Source organism: Oryza sativa, chromosome 2 (genome assembly GCF_034140825.1).
Source record: "Oryza sativa Japonica Group chromosome 2, ASM3414082v1".
Taxonomy (NCBI): Eukaryota; Viridiplantae; Streptophyta; class Magnoliopsida; order Poales; family Poaceae; genus Oryza; species Oryza sativa.
In genome coordinates, this window is record NC_089036.1 from 5,630,578 (window position 1) to 5,644,680 (window position 14,103).

General features: G+C 47.1%; 2 protein-coding genes across 3 annotated transcripts; one reads left to right on the forward strand and one right to left on the reverse strand.

Moving 5' to 3' along the window:
* The first annotated feature begins 3,520 nt into the window (after positions 1-3,520).
* On the forward strand, positions 3,521-7,432 carry LOC4328646 (protein WVD2-like 5). 2 transcript variants are annotated; one of them, XM_015769187.3, is made up of 8 exons: positions 3,521-3,573; positions 3,983-4,283; positions 4,363-4,542; positions 4,645-4,703; positions 5,355-5,502; positions 5,588-5,659; positions 5,748-5,858; positions 6,727-7,432. In XM_015769187.3, the coding sequence occupies exons 2-8, from the start codon at positions 4,065-4,067 to the stop codon at positions 7,123-7,125; spliced, it is 1,188 nt and encodes a 395-aa protein (XP_015624673.1). In that variant the 5' UTR covers positions 3,521-3,573; positions 3,983-4,064; the 3' UTR covers positions 7,126-7,432. The 2 variants fall into 2 exon arrangements, with proteins under 2 accessions (XP_015624673.1, XP_015624674.1); XM_015769188.3 differs by having other exon boundaries at positions 3,999-4,283.
* Positions 7,433-8,228: 796 nt separating this feature from the next.
* On the reverse strand, positions 8,229-11,371 carry LOC4328647 (EIN3-binding F-box protein 1). Its single transcript, XM_015769185.3, has 2 exons — positions 11,135-11,371; positions 8,229-10,982 (listed from the first exon to the last, which is right to left on the reverse strand). Exons 1-2 carry the CDS (start codon positions 11,157-11,159, stop codon positions 9,025-9,027), a joined length of 1,983 nt encoding a protein of 660 aa, XP_015624671.1. The 5' UTR covers positions 11,160-11,371; the 3' UTR covers positions 8,229-9,024.
* Positions 11,372-14,103: the final 2,732 nt, after the last annotated feature.

Sequence of the window (14,103 nt, forward strand, 5' to 3'; positions counted from 1 at the left end):
CATGCTGATGTGAGTGTTTTCTGGTTATCTGAATCGCAATCAAATGGCATAGATAGATACTGAACATGGTTACATGGAAAAATGATGCTTACATTGCCTCCAGATAGCTTCATTCAGATCAAGCAGAAACGCTTTGCATTCTCTGCAACGATGCTGCCAACTAATGACTCGCATGAGTCTTCCAGCAGATCCAACACCAGAAAAATATCGTGCAACGATAGCTGTCCCCTTCCTCCCCACCACCGCCGCCCTCTCGCGCGCCGGCCGCCGCCTGCCTTCTCTTTCCCCGTCGCCGCCTGCACTACGACAAAACCGGCCGACGGACTGATTGGTGGGGATGGCAGCGAGGGACGGCGCGGTGCTGAAGCCGGTGCTGAGCGGGTTGTCGATGAAGCCGGTGCCGAGCGGTGAACGACTCCGAGAGGCACGCGCCACCCCGCGGCGGTCGACGTCAACCTCATCCTCGCCGCCCGAGACGGGGACTTAAACGACGCGAGACGGCCTCGCCTCCACCTCCACGCCCAACGCCGCGGCGCCCGCTCGCGCGGGGCCACTTCGCTGACGGCGGCGACGCAGCGTCGCCGACGCCATTCGCGACCGGCCACTGCCGCCGCCGCCGGCCGGCTTGCCCAAAGAAGAGAAGAGAAGAGAAGAGAAGAGAGAGAGATAGAGAGAGAGAGGGGGGAGAAGGGAAAGGAGGGGAAAGAGGGGGAGGCTTATGTGGCCACACTGACATGTAGAGCCCACGTGGGTCCCACGCTGACTCAACCGTCACGTAAACCAAAACCGGAGTCAAAATCATCAAAGGACCCATTTTGACTTGTTTTAATTAGTTAAGGGACCCCGAATATCTGGTTGTACGGTTGGGGGTGTTTTCGAAACTCGGTGACAAGTTGAGGGACCTTCGGTGTACTTTTTCCTTTCGGCTTCTCCTCCTCTTCTCGTCTCCATGAGACCATGACTCCATCCATCTCTCGCCCGTGGCTTTAAGGCCCCAATTCCACCTTAAACCCAAGTTAATAGTATCTCCGGTTTTTAATACGGAACGCTGTTAATTTTTAATCTAGTATTGGAATATTCATATTGCTTAGAAAATTTAATATAAACTTGCTAAAATATTGTTAACAGTGAAATTTGGTAATCGGCAAAGACGTCATCGGCTTAGAATCATTATCGGCTACAGCATCTCGGAATCAGCCGATGGGAGTTATCAAGTCGTCAATAGTCGGATTCCTCCTATATTCGTTTAAGGAAATTAATCTACTAAAGAAAGCTTATCCCTAAGTGACCGAGTTTAAAGAGGATGTGGCATGGCAGTTTATCTATTAATTAGGAATAGTTTGTTAGTTTCCTTTTATCTTTAGAAAAGTGTGTTTAATGTCCTATAAGGACTTTATCTTTTCCTTTTATATTTAGGAAGGTTTCTTTCTTGTCCGACAAGGACTTGTATCAACCTATGGGTATAAATATGTATACCTGGTGTCATTGTAATCTATCTTCATGATCAATACAATTCGGCGCATCGCCACCTTTTTTACTTCTACTTTTGTTTTTACGTTCCGATGGGACTTGGCACCCGACGCGGAGCTGCATCGTCTTCGATCTCCGGCGAAGGGATAAGTCCAATGTTCCGCCGGTCCAGGCAATTGTATCGTCTACGTCGGCGTCGTTCAAGACTGCATCAATACATTCGACCTCTTGGATTGCTCTGGTTTGGATGATATATTTACCTACCTATTTATCATATGTCTCTGATAATCTAGTCTTAGTATGTCAATTTAGCTCTATCGACTGCTTCTCGTTTTAGGGTTTCTGCCGGTATCGGCTAAATCGCGTTGCTAGATTAGATTAGCTTAGACATCTACCACCCTAAAAACTCAGTCAACGGCTTGATTGTCTAGGTATTATGTTTCTTTTCATACCTAGTACTGCATTAGTTAAGTTTGATCTACTAAGTCGTGCTTAGAACCATAATCTCTAGCCTGCTTCTTGATTGCCAATAAGGGTTTCATCGGGGTTTCAGCCGGTGAGTTATCTGGATGCTGCATCGGCTTATAATGATTGCATATACATATAAGTTGGATTTAGCCGATGACAACAAAGGTTTCACTGTTTAATCTAATCTTGTGGATTTCATGATATCGGACCTCCAGCCGATGTGTGCTTTAACCCTCGGATCGATGCTTATTTATCATATCATTGCTAGCCGATTGGTTTATACAGGACTATATTGTTATTTTATTATATCATCATCAGCCGATTGCCTTTATATCATTATCTACATTGGATATATAGCCGATTGCTTAAACCCTATGGCTATCGGCTGGTATCGGCATCGGCTGTTATCGGCTATCGGCTGGAACTACTCCATCGGCTTGTCAGCCGATCGGCTGTTTTGATCTGCTATTTGCATATCTTGTCAGTTGCAGGATCAAACTGACTGGCACGCCCGCATCTCATCAATCTTTGGACTTGCACAGGAGCTAAGCAGATCTTCCAGGCCGATGTGTTCGATTTTTTTCGTCAACAAGTATAAGTCATACTTAAATTTTTTTTAGTGGCAAAACATATCATAAAAAATAAATAATTGAATAAAACAAATGTCCTAATCGGCGGCGTGGTTGTGGCCACGGTCACAAGTGGTCCATAGCCCTTACTACCACGGTGGATATTGGCATGAGGATGCCCATCATGCAGTCCTCGAGCCCATCTATTGTGGCACGTCTCGCTCGCCTCCTCTTGCTCACATCGCTACCACTATCAACGTATGTATGTTGGCTTTTACGAGCTCGCAACCACTGTGAACGTGCCTTGGCGGCCCACGCAAGAATGAAGAGGGTGGCGAGGATATAGAGCAACACAACGCCTGTCACGTGATTTCTCGATATCATATGCCTTGGAGAGTGATCAATACCGGTAAAGCTGGAGCTCAGGACTAGCAATAGGCTTGCGGGAAAGGCTAGGGATCCATTTCCTCTGGTCACCCATGCGCCTATCTTCTCTGTTTTCTCCCATACCATCACAGCCCACCTCCATCACCGCCTAACTCAAAGAGATAGGAGAGATGAAAGGGAGGGGCAAAAGGACATTTCACATGGTTTCACTGATAAATAAAAATAAATAAATATAAACAATGATAAGGGTGGCACATCCTAAGAGTAAAAATAGTTCACTGTCTCGTTATTAGATGCCCCTAGTATCACAACACCCTCCTAAATCATAATTTGGAAAAAAAAAGAGAAAACTCTAATCCACTATATGAAAATGAATAATGCTTGAATGAACCACTGGAAATTTAATAACACCGGATCTGAAAAAATGGCTAATAAATAAAACCAGAGGTGACAAAAACAAAACAAAACAGTAGAGAGAGAAAAAAACACACACACACACACACAATAGTTGCACAGTGCAGAGACAAGATTGGAAAAATAGAAACGAGTTAACCACCTCCAGCCCAAACACAGCACCACCCCCCCTCCACCACCCCGCTGTCTCCCCTCCTCCTCCTCTTCCTCCCGCAGAAGCCGGCGTCCTCCCCCCTCCCGCGACCGCCGCCGCCGCTCCGGCGAGGTAAAGACCGCCATCTCTACCTCTCTCTCTCTCTCGCCTCCCTGCGCTCTCTTGTGTGGGCCAAGTCGGCGGCGCCTGTCACTGGCATTTCTTGGAAACCGTTTCTTGGCCTAGATCCGACCGCGTTTACGGTTCTTGGATTTTGTTTTGCCCTTTTCGTCTCCAAGAACGTAGTCGCGGTCCTCCTCGTCCGTGTTGTCGAGGCGGGGTAGAGGGGAGATCAGATCCGTGCTCACTTGGGGGGTTGATTTGTTTTAGTTGGTGATCGACACTGACCTGCTTGGATTGTTTCGAGAGTTTGGTTACCGCATTTTTGTGTTCTTCTGTGCAGTTTAGCCTAAATCTGTTCAGTTTTACTGCGAATTGTTTTCTGCCGGTGTAGTAGTACTAAGTTGGTTGTTGCCATAAGGATGCCCCCGCTTTAGGTGCATCCCTGCATCAGGGATTCAGTGAGTTTCTGATGAATTGAGGACGAGGTGAAGATTGATGAGATGGACGGTACCATTGCCGATGCTGTGGGTGCGCCGGGTATAGAGAAAGAGGTCAATGGAAAGCCTGCATTGCCTGATAGCATGGAGGAGCATGAGGAAGCACATGAGGTGCAAGCCAATGGTGACCATTCCGGGGAGAGCGATGTGATCAACCCGCCCGAAGAGGCGGGCGGGGAATCCACCTCGCATCTTGATGGCAAGAAGCCTCGCCCTGCCAAGGTGAGTTTTGTGGTAGTGTTCTATGATCGTTTAGCGACGCTTTTGTGCTCATTGTTGTTTCTGTATGATGTGATGCTAGGCAACCCAAAGTCATGGTCCTAAGGTTGTAAAGTCTAGGAGCCCGAAGAGTGGAGGCGAGGGTCAAGCTAGGAGAAGCACTCCTAGTTCCACTCTTTCTAAAGCACCGGTTGCTCGAGTCTCTCATGCAGATTCAAGTACTGGATCAAAGATCAATGGTGACTCCAGTGTTGATAGGAATGTAAGTTCTCCATTGTGCTAGACTTTCTTTCTACTTATGTAATCAATATTATATTCAATCCAGTTGGGTATCAAATAATCTGTTTCTCAATGGTTTTATCAGAAAGCTGAGAAGCAAGAGCCTCGCTCCAGTACTAAGGAGACATCTCTCGAGGACTCAAAGTATGCAGTTCTTTTCCTGCCTGTGTATTCTTGTATGTTTAAGCATGTAGTGCCTAATCTAAGTTCTAATCAGCACACCTTCAGAGGCTAATAGGTTGTGTTGCTAAGTTTGATTAATTATGAATTTAAAATGCAAATATTCGGGAGTACCATTTCAGAATTCTTGGTTTTTTTTTTGAGGGGGGTGGGGGGGGGCATCATACTGCAAAATAAAAGGATTAAAACTTGCTCATTCTCCATTCAGTGGGATTAACACTATGTTTCCTGTACCTAGGACAATAAAATTGTTCCTCAATATCCTTCTCATCATTTACCAATCTACTGCAAGAAGTACCTTCACTTCAGTATCAGAAATTGCTTTATGCATTATCAGCTTCTGAATGCCTTATACCTTATATGGACATGCTCAACCTTGAGCATTGAAATATGATGCTTCACTGACTCAGTGTTAAATGCTAAATTTTACATATAACAATCCTAGAGAAATATTCTGTATTATTTTACTTGAGCTGACGTGAATCTGTATTATTTTACATATATAACAATCCTAGAGAAATATTCTCGCAGTTGCAGTTCAGACTCCATTGCTCTAGTATAGATGAATACTCCAAAAGTAACTTATGCTTTTATACTCAAACCACATAAATCCAGGGAGAAAAGGAAAACACAAAAGCCATTAGGCCAGAATTCTTCTGTCAAAAAGGATGATGAGTCAAATCCTGAATCACGAAAGGCTGGAGGCACTCCTGCCTACGGGTTCTCTTTCAAGTGTGATGAGAGAGCTGAAAAAAGGAAGGAGGTAATTTGTGTTCAATTACTTCCTGTTCCTGGTCATCTTTTGGAAAATATGCAACTGTTTCTTACTCAAGTCTGCAATCAAATAGTTCTATTCAAAGCTCGAGGAGAAGATTCATGCCAGAGAAATGGAAATAAGCAATTTGCAAGCAAAATCAAAGGTAATATTGTTTTACTTTTCTTGGAAATGTTACCCCATCTTGCATTGCATGTGTTGCCTGCTAATATTAGTTTCTTTATATTGCACAGGAGACTGAAGAAGCTGAACTCAAAATGCTTAGGAAGAGTTTGAACTTCAAGGCAACACCAATGCCCAGCTTCTACCAGGAACCAACTCCTCCAAAGGTGGAGTTGAAAAAGGTATTCAGAGACCACAACTCAAGGCTAGCATTCTTCCTTTTTACTTCAGATCTAAGAGTGAGCAAGCGTTGGACAGTTTGCAACAACCTACTAGAGCTCTCTTATGTAGTCATCATATCTCACAACTATAGGAGCTCTCTAGACTCTAGTCAAGCCAAAAAACAAATAGTGGCCTATTTACTCATCACCTTAGACATTAGACTTGATACTTGTCGCAAAGTACCTCACTAGCTGTTTAGATGCCTCATCCTGTCTGTTCTGCCATTGCTTATCTGTTAAGAGCGAGTGCATGTTTCTATCATGACACACAAAATTTGGAACTTTGACTATATTTATTTGGTGCGGTTCAACTATATTGTTACCATGCTCAGTTTGGATGTACTGGGATTTCCTGCGATTTAGTGATTATGCTGTTCCATAATACTAATCAAGCACTGCATGGGATAGCCTTGATTAGACAGGGACAGGGACCCAGTTAATGGACTTTTGTGCAGTAAAAACTTGCAGAAACCAGCAGCTATAAGGTTAAACTAATTGGAAGAGATTTTGTTAATTTGTCTTCAAATGTATTTCTGGAAATGTGGGATGCAATTTTTTTTTTCTGTTTGCACAGAACTTGAATATTTGCTTACTGTTTTGATGTTTCCTGATGTGTGATGGGTTAAATTGGTAGTTGTAGCTGATACATCTAGTGTGAGGTGCCATTATGTAGATTGACCTTTGAGGGTGGAATGCATGCTAAGGAATACCTCGTACCTATATATTTATTAGGTCAAATACGGTAGCTGGGAGATCTGGTTATAATGATGAAAGGTGTCCTTTGATGGGACAACACATACCATCTGCTGTTATTTCTTACTTGCTGTAGATCCCTCCCACGAGAGCTAGATCACCAAAGCTCGGTCGCTCCAAGAACAAATCTGCGGGAGAGACCGAGGAAACTGTCACTCCCCCAGGACGTCCGGTCCGTCTGAGCCTCGACAGCCTCGACGAAAAGGTTTCTCAAAACGGTGTAAAGAAAGCAAACCCATCAAATGCTGTGAAGAAGCCCCAGAGGAAGTCACTCCCCAAATTGCCATCGGAGGAAACGGGTCCATTTGATTCAAGTCATCTGAAGAACACTGAACTGAGCACAGGTAACATTCAGGAATCAGGGTCGACGACACCAAATCAACAAGAAACTGAGTCGAACACCAGCATTTCCGAGTCGATCCAAGACAGGATTGCAACAGGTGGGCAAGAACTCGACGAACAGATAATTGCCTAGAGAAGATCGAAGAGCCCGGTGGTCAAATCCTTTTGGTCCGTGATGGATGGTGTGCTGAAGCTTTGCCCCCATATTGTGCTTTAACTGTTTGAGTAGTAACTAGTTGCCAGTATTTCTTTTTTCTTTTTCTTTTTTTTTTTGTGACGAACCCTACCTCTTCTTCCTGTGTATTGCGTTGTCGCGATGGCTTTTGTTCATATATCGCTAGTGAGGCTCCAGTTGTCCTTCGCTGTGTCTATTTACTCCTTTGCTGTAAGTGCCCTGCTTCACTGTTATGTATAATCAATCAGTGAGAATTTTGTTGCAATGTCCTGAGCCCCAGAATATTAGAGGAAAATTCTGAATTTTTTGTGATTGATTTGAAATGTTCCAAGTCCAGTTTGAGGTGCTACTTGACGGCTTAGGCAGAGTCAGAGTCATTCCGACAGGCGATTCGTTCTACTATGACGGATGGAAGAAGTCAGGTGATGCTATAGATTGACTAATAATGTATTAGTAAACCAGATTTTTTTTAATGAACCATTTTTATCATGGATTCAGTTAAGCCTGACAACCTGCCAACAATGTGGTCAAGACATGTCAACTGAAGCACTAAAAATGTCCTTGCAGTTGTGACCGATGGTTCAAATGCTCGAAAGTTGGCCAAGTCTCTAGCTAGCTAGCCATTATGGAATTCTGTTGCTCTTTCAAAATGTTAGAACCAAACATGGAATTAGCCAAAGATGGCAAAAGAAAAACTATCAAGATGTTGTATTAAAGGTAAGATAACAGCTTTGATTCCTTTCAGTAACAAAGCTGTAGCTCACATTTCTAACATACAAGATGGCGAAACGGCATAGGACTTAAATCACACTTTGACTACTAGTATCAGTTAAGAGAAGCTCGCACTCTCATTTTGCATATACATGTAGCTGTATGCTTTGAAGAGATGCTCATCCTCCAAACAAAAAACATAATTACTTCGCCTGATGCAGGAAAGACAAGGTAAATCCACACAGTAAACGAGCAGTTCATACACCCTTTTTGCCTCATAAGATAAATAGATAGATCACCAAGGCATTAGCAGAGACATACATAATCAACCGAAATTCCAAGGCACATGATTTTTCACATAAACACATACTTAATTTATTCTGAGAAGGTTGCAAAGATTACAGTCCTCAACAATATGCCGGTAAAAACAGGGATCTGGTGAAAAAACAACCATACAAGGCTGTCATGACAAGGCTCTAGTATGCGCCTTGCAATGGCCAGATCCCCCAACACCAGGCATTCCCAAGAGTACCTGTAACAAAAAATCAACCCTCTATGACCCTTACACACTACCGAAAACATCATCACACATGACCTCAAGACACCAACAGACTCAGTAACCATACACACAGGGTAAGTCTGCAGGCACTCCAGCGTCGTCGGCAGCCTGGAACACCGGCGCTGCCGACTACTGGTGACACCGGCAGTTGAGCTGCGGAACTCCATGACAGCCCCCCTGTGCCGATGCCGGTGCCTGCAACTTCATGACTAGGAAGCAAGCAGTAAAGAAAAAAGGACAAGGGACACTACGGCAACCTAAAAAACAATCATGGTGTTGTGACTATAGCGGCAAGGACCAATGTCTGGGTAGAGGGGGCAGAATGCCAGCAATGGCAGCCGAAGGCTCAAAAAACAGATTGCCTCTTGAGGCAGTCTGTGAAAAAACGAGCACTTGGCGGAAAGCACCCCTCGGAAACAACCGGTCCTCGAACAAATCCAGAACCCACCATGACTCATGCACTAGCCAAAAACATGACTAGCACAGCAATTGACTGGTTGCGCTACCTCTAAGGATGTATATCTGCATCTGGAGGTGCCTCACCCAAGCACAGGTGACACCCTCCAGCAATGAACCATCTTGTCTGCCTATGCGAGAATGTCGCACCACCAGAGCTGCTTCTCCAGCGATGCAATGTTGTGGTTACCAATCATGTTGCAGAACTGAAGATTGAGACCCTCCAAAGACTGCCCCATGTTGCCCAAGAATGACACGCTCTTCGGAGTAACCTTCGAGCAACCAGACAGTGACAGGACACGAAGCTTGAGGTGCTTTGCTGATGCCAGGGTAGCAACACCATTGTCACTGACCATGCACTTGGACAGATCGAGCTCAGCAAGCTCAGTGCAATTCTCGGAGATGGCAAAGAGGCTAGCATCGGTTATCTTGCTGCAGCCCTCAAGACTAACTTGCTTCAGAGATTTTCCATGCCCCTTCACCAGGGTAGAAACAGCTGCATCTGTGATGTTCTTGCAACCACTCAAATCGACCTTGACTAGACCACCCTCGGAAGAGTTGATCAGTGGAAGAAGCCCACGGTCAGTGACCTCACGGAGACCACTCAAATCAACCTGCTCCAAGTAAGGGCAAACCATCCCCACCACAGCCAAGCTTGCATCAGTGAAATCCGGGCAGTCCTTGATGGTCAGGAATTGAAGCGATTTGCACAGAGGAAGCTGCGCAGGCGTAGAGCAGATGTCCTTGATACCCATGCACTTCACCAAAGAGAGGGACCTGAACTTCGGACCGCAGTTGACGAGGAAATCAAGAATACCAACAAGAGTAACCCCATTGCACTCTTCAAGCTGCAAGCTCTCCAACAACCTCGCCGATTCCGTGAAAGCCTTGAGACCGGCATCCGTCATGTGTCCACACTTCCTGAAGGAAAGCTGCCTCAAGCTCGGGCAGAACTTGGCGATAGCAGCAAGCGCGAGATTGGTGACCCCAGGGCAAGAGGTGACACTCATGCACCTCAGATTCTGCAGGCCGGCAGCATTGGCCATCACCCAAAACCCTCTCTCCGCGACCACCGGGAGGCGGACAAGGGTGAGATCCGTGACAGCCTTCCCGTAGTACCCGATCAAGGCGAGCGAAGCATCAGTGATGTTCAAACCCTGCAGCCTGATCTTGGTCAGCGAGGCGGTCGCGGAGCACACGAGGCTGGAGATGCCCTGGTCGCCGATCCGCGCGCAATTCTTGATGTTCAATGCCTGAATCTTGGAGCAAGATCGGCCAATTGCCCTGAGGCCATCGTTGCCGACACCGGAGCACGACTCGACAGTGAGAGACAGCAGGTTGGGGCAGCCGTGCGCGACGGCGGCGAGGCCCTTGTCTGTGATGAGCGGGCAACGGGTGATGTCCAGGCGCTCCAGCGAGGGGCAACCGGCGGCGATCTCGGCGAGGCCGGCGTCGGTGACGAGCGGGACATCCCACAGCGCGAGCGAGCAGAGGTTGGGGCTGCCGCGGGCGACGGCGAGGAGGCCCCGGTCGGTGACGCCGCGCGTCGGGTGGCTCCCGCGGACGGCGAGCTTCTCCAGCCCGCGGCGGGAGCCGGCGACGACGGCCATGGCGGCGAGGCGGACGTCGGTGGCCTCCTTGCCCTCGAGGACCCTCTCGACGCACGGATCCACCACGGGAGACGACTCCTCCTCCTCGTCGTCCTCCTCCATGACGAACTCCTCGTTGAGGTCGGGAAGGGAGGGCGGCGCCGCCGCGGCGGCAGCAGCGGTGGCCTGGTTGAGCTCGGAAGCCCGGATGCTGCAGAGGAGGGCGAGCCAGCGGCGGGAGACGCAGGCGGAGGCGCCGCGCTCGCGGCCGCCGGGGAGGCGACGGAGGACCTCGAAGAGGCACTCGTCGGGGAGCGCGTCGAGCGACGGCGGCTGCCGCTGCTGCCTCTGCCTCTTCGCCGCCCTCACGACGCAGTCCGCCGCCGCGACCGCCGACGCGGCCACCAGCGACCGCTTCCTCTGCTGCTGCTGCACCACCACGCCGCCGCGGCAGAACATCCCGGCCAGCTCCGCCGGCGCCGACACGAGACACCCTCCATCTGAACAAAAAATCAAGAATCAAGAAACCACCATTAGACAAACACCTCAAACCACCTACATCTGAACAAAAATCAACAATCAAGAAACCACCATTAGACAAACACCTCAAACCAAAACACAAATCAACAACAACAACAAGAAGAAAGCTCACCTCCGAGTCCATAGAAAGCCACCATGTCGAAGAAGAAGAACAAGAACAATCACCTAAAAGAGACCCCTCCCCCCAACAACAACAAGAAGCATTTACAGGCGAAACGCCGCTGCTGCAGCAGCGAAGCGGAACCCTATCGCCAAGGCGATAGGGCAAAAAGGAGAGGAGTAAATCGGAGAGGAGAGAGGTGTCGGAGATGGGGAAAGTGGAGGGGGGAACGGAACGAACAGAAGAAGGGGGAGGAGGGGGTAGAGGGAGATGGACTTTAGAGGGGTGGAGTGCGGCGCGGCGCCGCGAGGCGCGCGGCTCTTGGGGGAGACGAGGGGGCGTCGCGGTGCGGATGTGGGTGGCGGCAAGGTGCATGCACGGCACGGACGCGGGGCTGGGGCGGATGCGATGAACCTGTTTGATGGGTGTGGGTGTGGGGGTGGGTGCACGCACCATGAATGGTGTTGGTGGGGATGGGGGGTACGGTGGCTAGGTGCATGCATCTGGGTTTTTTTCTTCTTTTTTTTTTGTTGCCTTTTTTGTTTCTGGAACTGGGGCACTGTACTTCACGCGTTGGGAAAATTAAATAAAGGAGTTAGAATGGCCTCGTTGGGAACGTTGCTATTTCTAAAATCAGATCAATCTTTAAAATAGCTGAACAAAAGTTGGGTATATTTTATTTTCTGATTTTTTAAATAAGTTAGGCACAGTTGTAATCTCTAAGTGCTAAATTGGGTTAAACAGATCATATTATTATAAATTTTTCTGTTTTAAAAAAATACTATTACTATTCATCTTATTGTAACAGTGCCATTATAGATTTGTTGAAATTGGAAATATGCTATTACTTACTCTTTCAGTATATTTTCTAAATTGCCCCTTTCTTCTTCCTTTTGTCTCTCTTGTTTATCATCTTCACTCGGTTTAAGAAGCCGAGAACGTCCATGGCATGGGCGACAGATGCGGTCGTCGTGGCTGCCGCACATAAGAAGTGGGAGGTCTCAAGGACAGGCTCTAGGAACAACACCTCGTGAATGAAGAAGGATTTGGTGGAGATGTTCGAGTGGATGAGAACACGGAGGAGGGTGGTGGCAGTAGCGCAATGCGGCGGCGAATCGGTTGGGATATAAGGGGTGCAGACTGGGGTGGGCTTAGGGTGGGGTGGTTTAGGGCGGCGACAGGCACGACTCAATCTCGACGCAAACTTGAGGGTGAGTTTGTCGAGCTCGAGTGCAAAGAGGAGACGCGGTGCGTCGAATCTAGCCGTCAGGCTACTGCTTCTCCCTTCCGCTGTCGCTAGTCTCATCAACGGGCAAGCACCATGGCCACTAATGGTTCAGCACCTGGACGGGAGAGAGGGGAGAGAGTGAGAGGGTAGGGGACTAAGGTACAAGATAAGGGGCAATTTTATCAAAAGGATGTTTTAGTGTAGAAAAAGGGTAAGTAGTAGCATATTTCCAATTTTAAAAGATTTGTAATGGCACTGTTCATAATTTTCAAAATGAACAAATTAATAATGACATGAATCCAATTAACCATAGATTAAATTATTGACCGGAATATAAACAGTCATTTTAATACTTATTAATTGCATGCATGTATATAATTCATTGATTTTATCGTATGGTGGATGAGTTAATTCTTTTTTTATCTTGGTGAAAAAGAAATACTATTTTTGTCAAAAAAATAATAACCTAGATTGGATTTTACATCATCTATATTCAGATTCGTTGTACTATATGTTTTCAAATCCAATCCTAGTTTTTTTTTACGGATGGAGTAGTCACTTGGATAAGGGGAGTAACAGGTTACACATACGCATACTTATGGGTGGATATCAGGCTAGCTCGCTCGTTAGGTTTTTATCCTAACGAGCTAAAAGTTTAGCTCAAGCCATCATATTTATTTAGCTCATGAGCCACGGTGCGGTGGAGTGGAGCAGAGGACGAGCTTCAGGTTGTCATTGGTTGCGCGTAAGAGGATCTCAGGCTCGTCAACAACTTCATTACCAGGAAAGCTCGTGCTTGCCACAGAGTGGATGAGTAGCTACGTTCGGTGGTGGTGTTAGGTATTGGAGGCTAAGGCGCGTGATATAGGTGCGTGGCGGGCTAGAGGCGCGAGATGCCGATATAAACTTAAGAATATAAATTCGTTACAGTTTTTTTTTTATCTGCTCTTTACGTATAATGAATTGAACTTGAAATGCATGACTAGAAATACATGCGCATGTATTTTTATTTTATTTCCAGTGACATTTGTTAGCTGATCCGTAGCATCGAATAAACGTGCTAGATTTCGCCGCTAAACCATTTCTTCAGCAAACGAACATGGCAAAGAACTGCGGTGTAGTAACTTTAACGGCAACTTTTTTGGAAAAAAAAACTCACTTATCAAACCCAACAAAAAGCTTTAAACATTTATTACGAAAGCGAAGTACTACTCCTCTGATCCTCCCCCTCCTGCGCAACAATAATAAAGGCGTGCAGCACAAAAGGAAAAAAAAAAAGAAACGCATCGCGGAAATGGGAAAAGAAAAAAGAGAGAAAAAAAAAATCCGCGGAGGGCGAGGCGTGTGCGGCTGTCGTCCGAGCGCGTCACCCCAACCGCGTTGCGTTTCGTCACGTTTCGGCGGGTGCAGGGAACCCGGGTCGGTCGGTCGCTCTCGGCCGTCGCGTGGGCGTTGGCCCCCCACACCCTTCGATCCATCGCCGGATGCGGTGCACGGAGCCAGGGAGGCAAAAGGGTCCACGGCCATCCACCTCTGATTTCCGCTGCCTTTTCGCTGGGGATTCTCGCCTATCCGCTCCACCACAGGGTTTACCTTATCATTTGGGTCGGGGTTATCACCACCACGCGGTAGCGCGATAACCGTGATAATCGCGCGATAATCGTCTAAAATCACACAAAAATCACATCTAAAAATTTGAATTCAAAACTCGACGGTTTCGTGGTTTCGCCGCGATAATCGCACAGTTTACCGC

Excerpts from the sequence above, each read along its gene's own strand:
- LOC4328647 (XM_015769185.3), bottom strand. The coding sequence starts at position 11,159 with ATGGTGGCTTTCTATGGACTCGGAG. Across the intron at positions 10,983-11,134 it reads GGCTTTCTATGGACTCGGAG|ATGGAGGGTGTCTCGTGTCG; the intron begins GTGAGCTTTCTT and ends TTTTTTGTTCAG.
- LOC4328646 (XM_015769187.3), top strand. The coding sequence starts at position 4,065 with ATGGACGGTACCATTGCCGATGCTGTGGGTGCGCCGGGTATAGAGAAA. Across the intron at positions 5,660-5,747 it reads ATTTGCAAGCAAAATCAAAG|GAGACTGAAGAAGCTGAACT; the intron begins GTAATATTGTTT and ends TATATTGCACAG. Across the intron at positions 5,859-6,726 it reads CAAAGGTGGAGTTGAAAAAG|ATCCCTCCCACGAGAGCTAG; the intron begins GTATTCAGAGAC and ends TACTTGCTGTAG.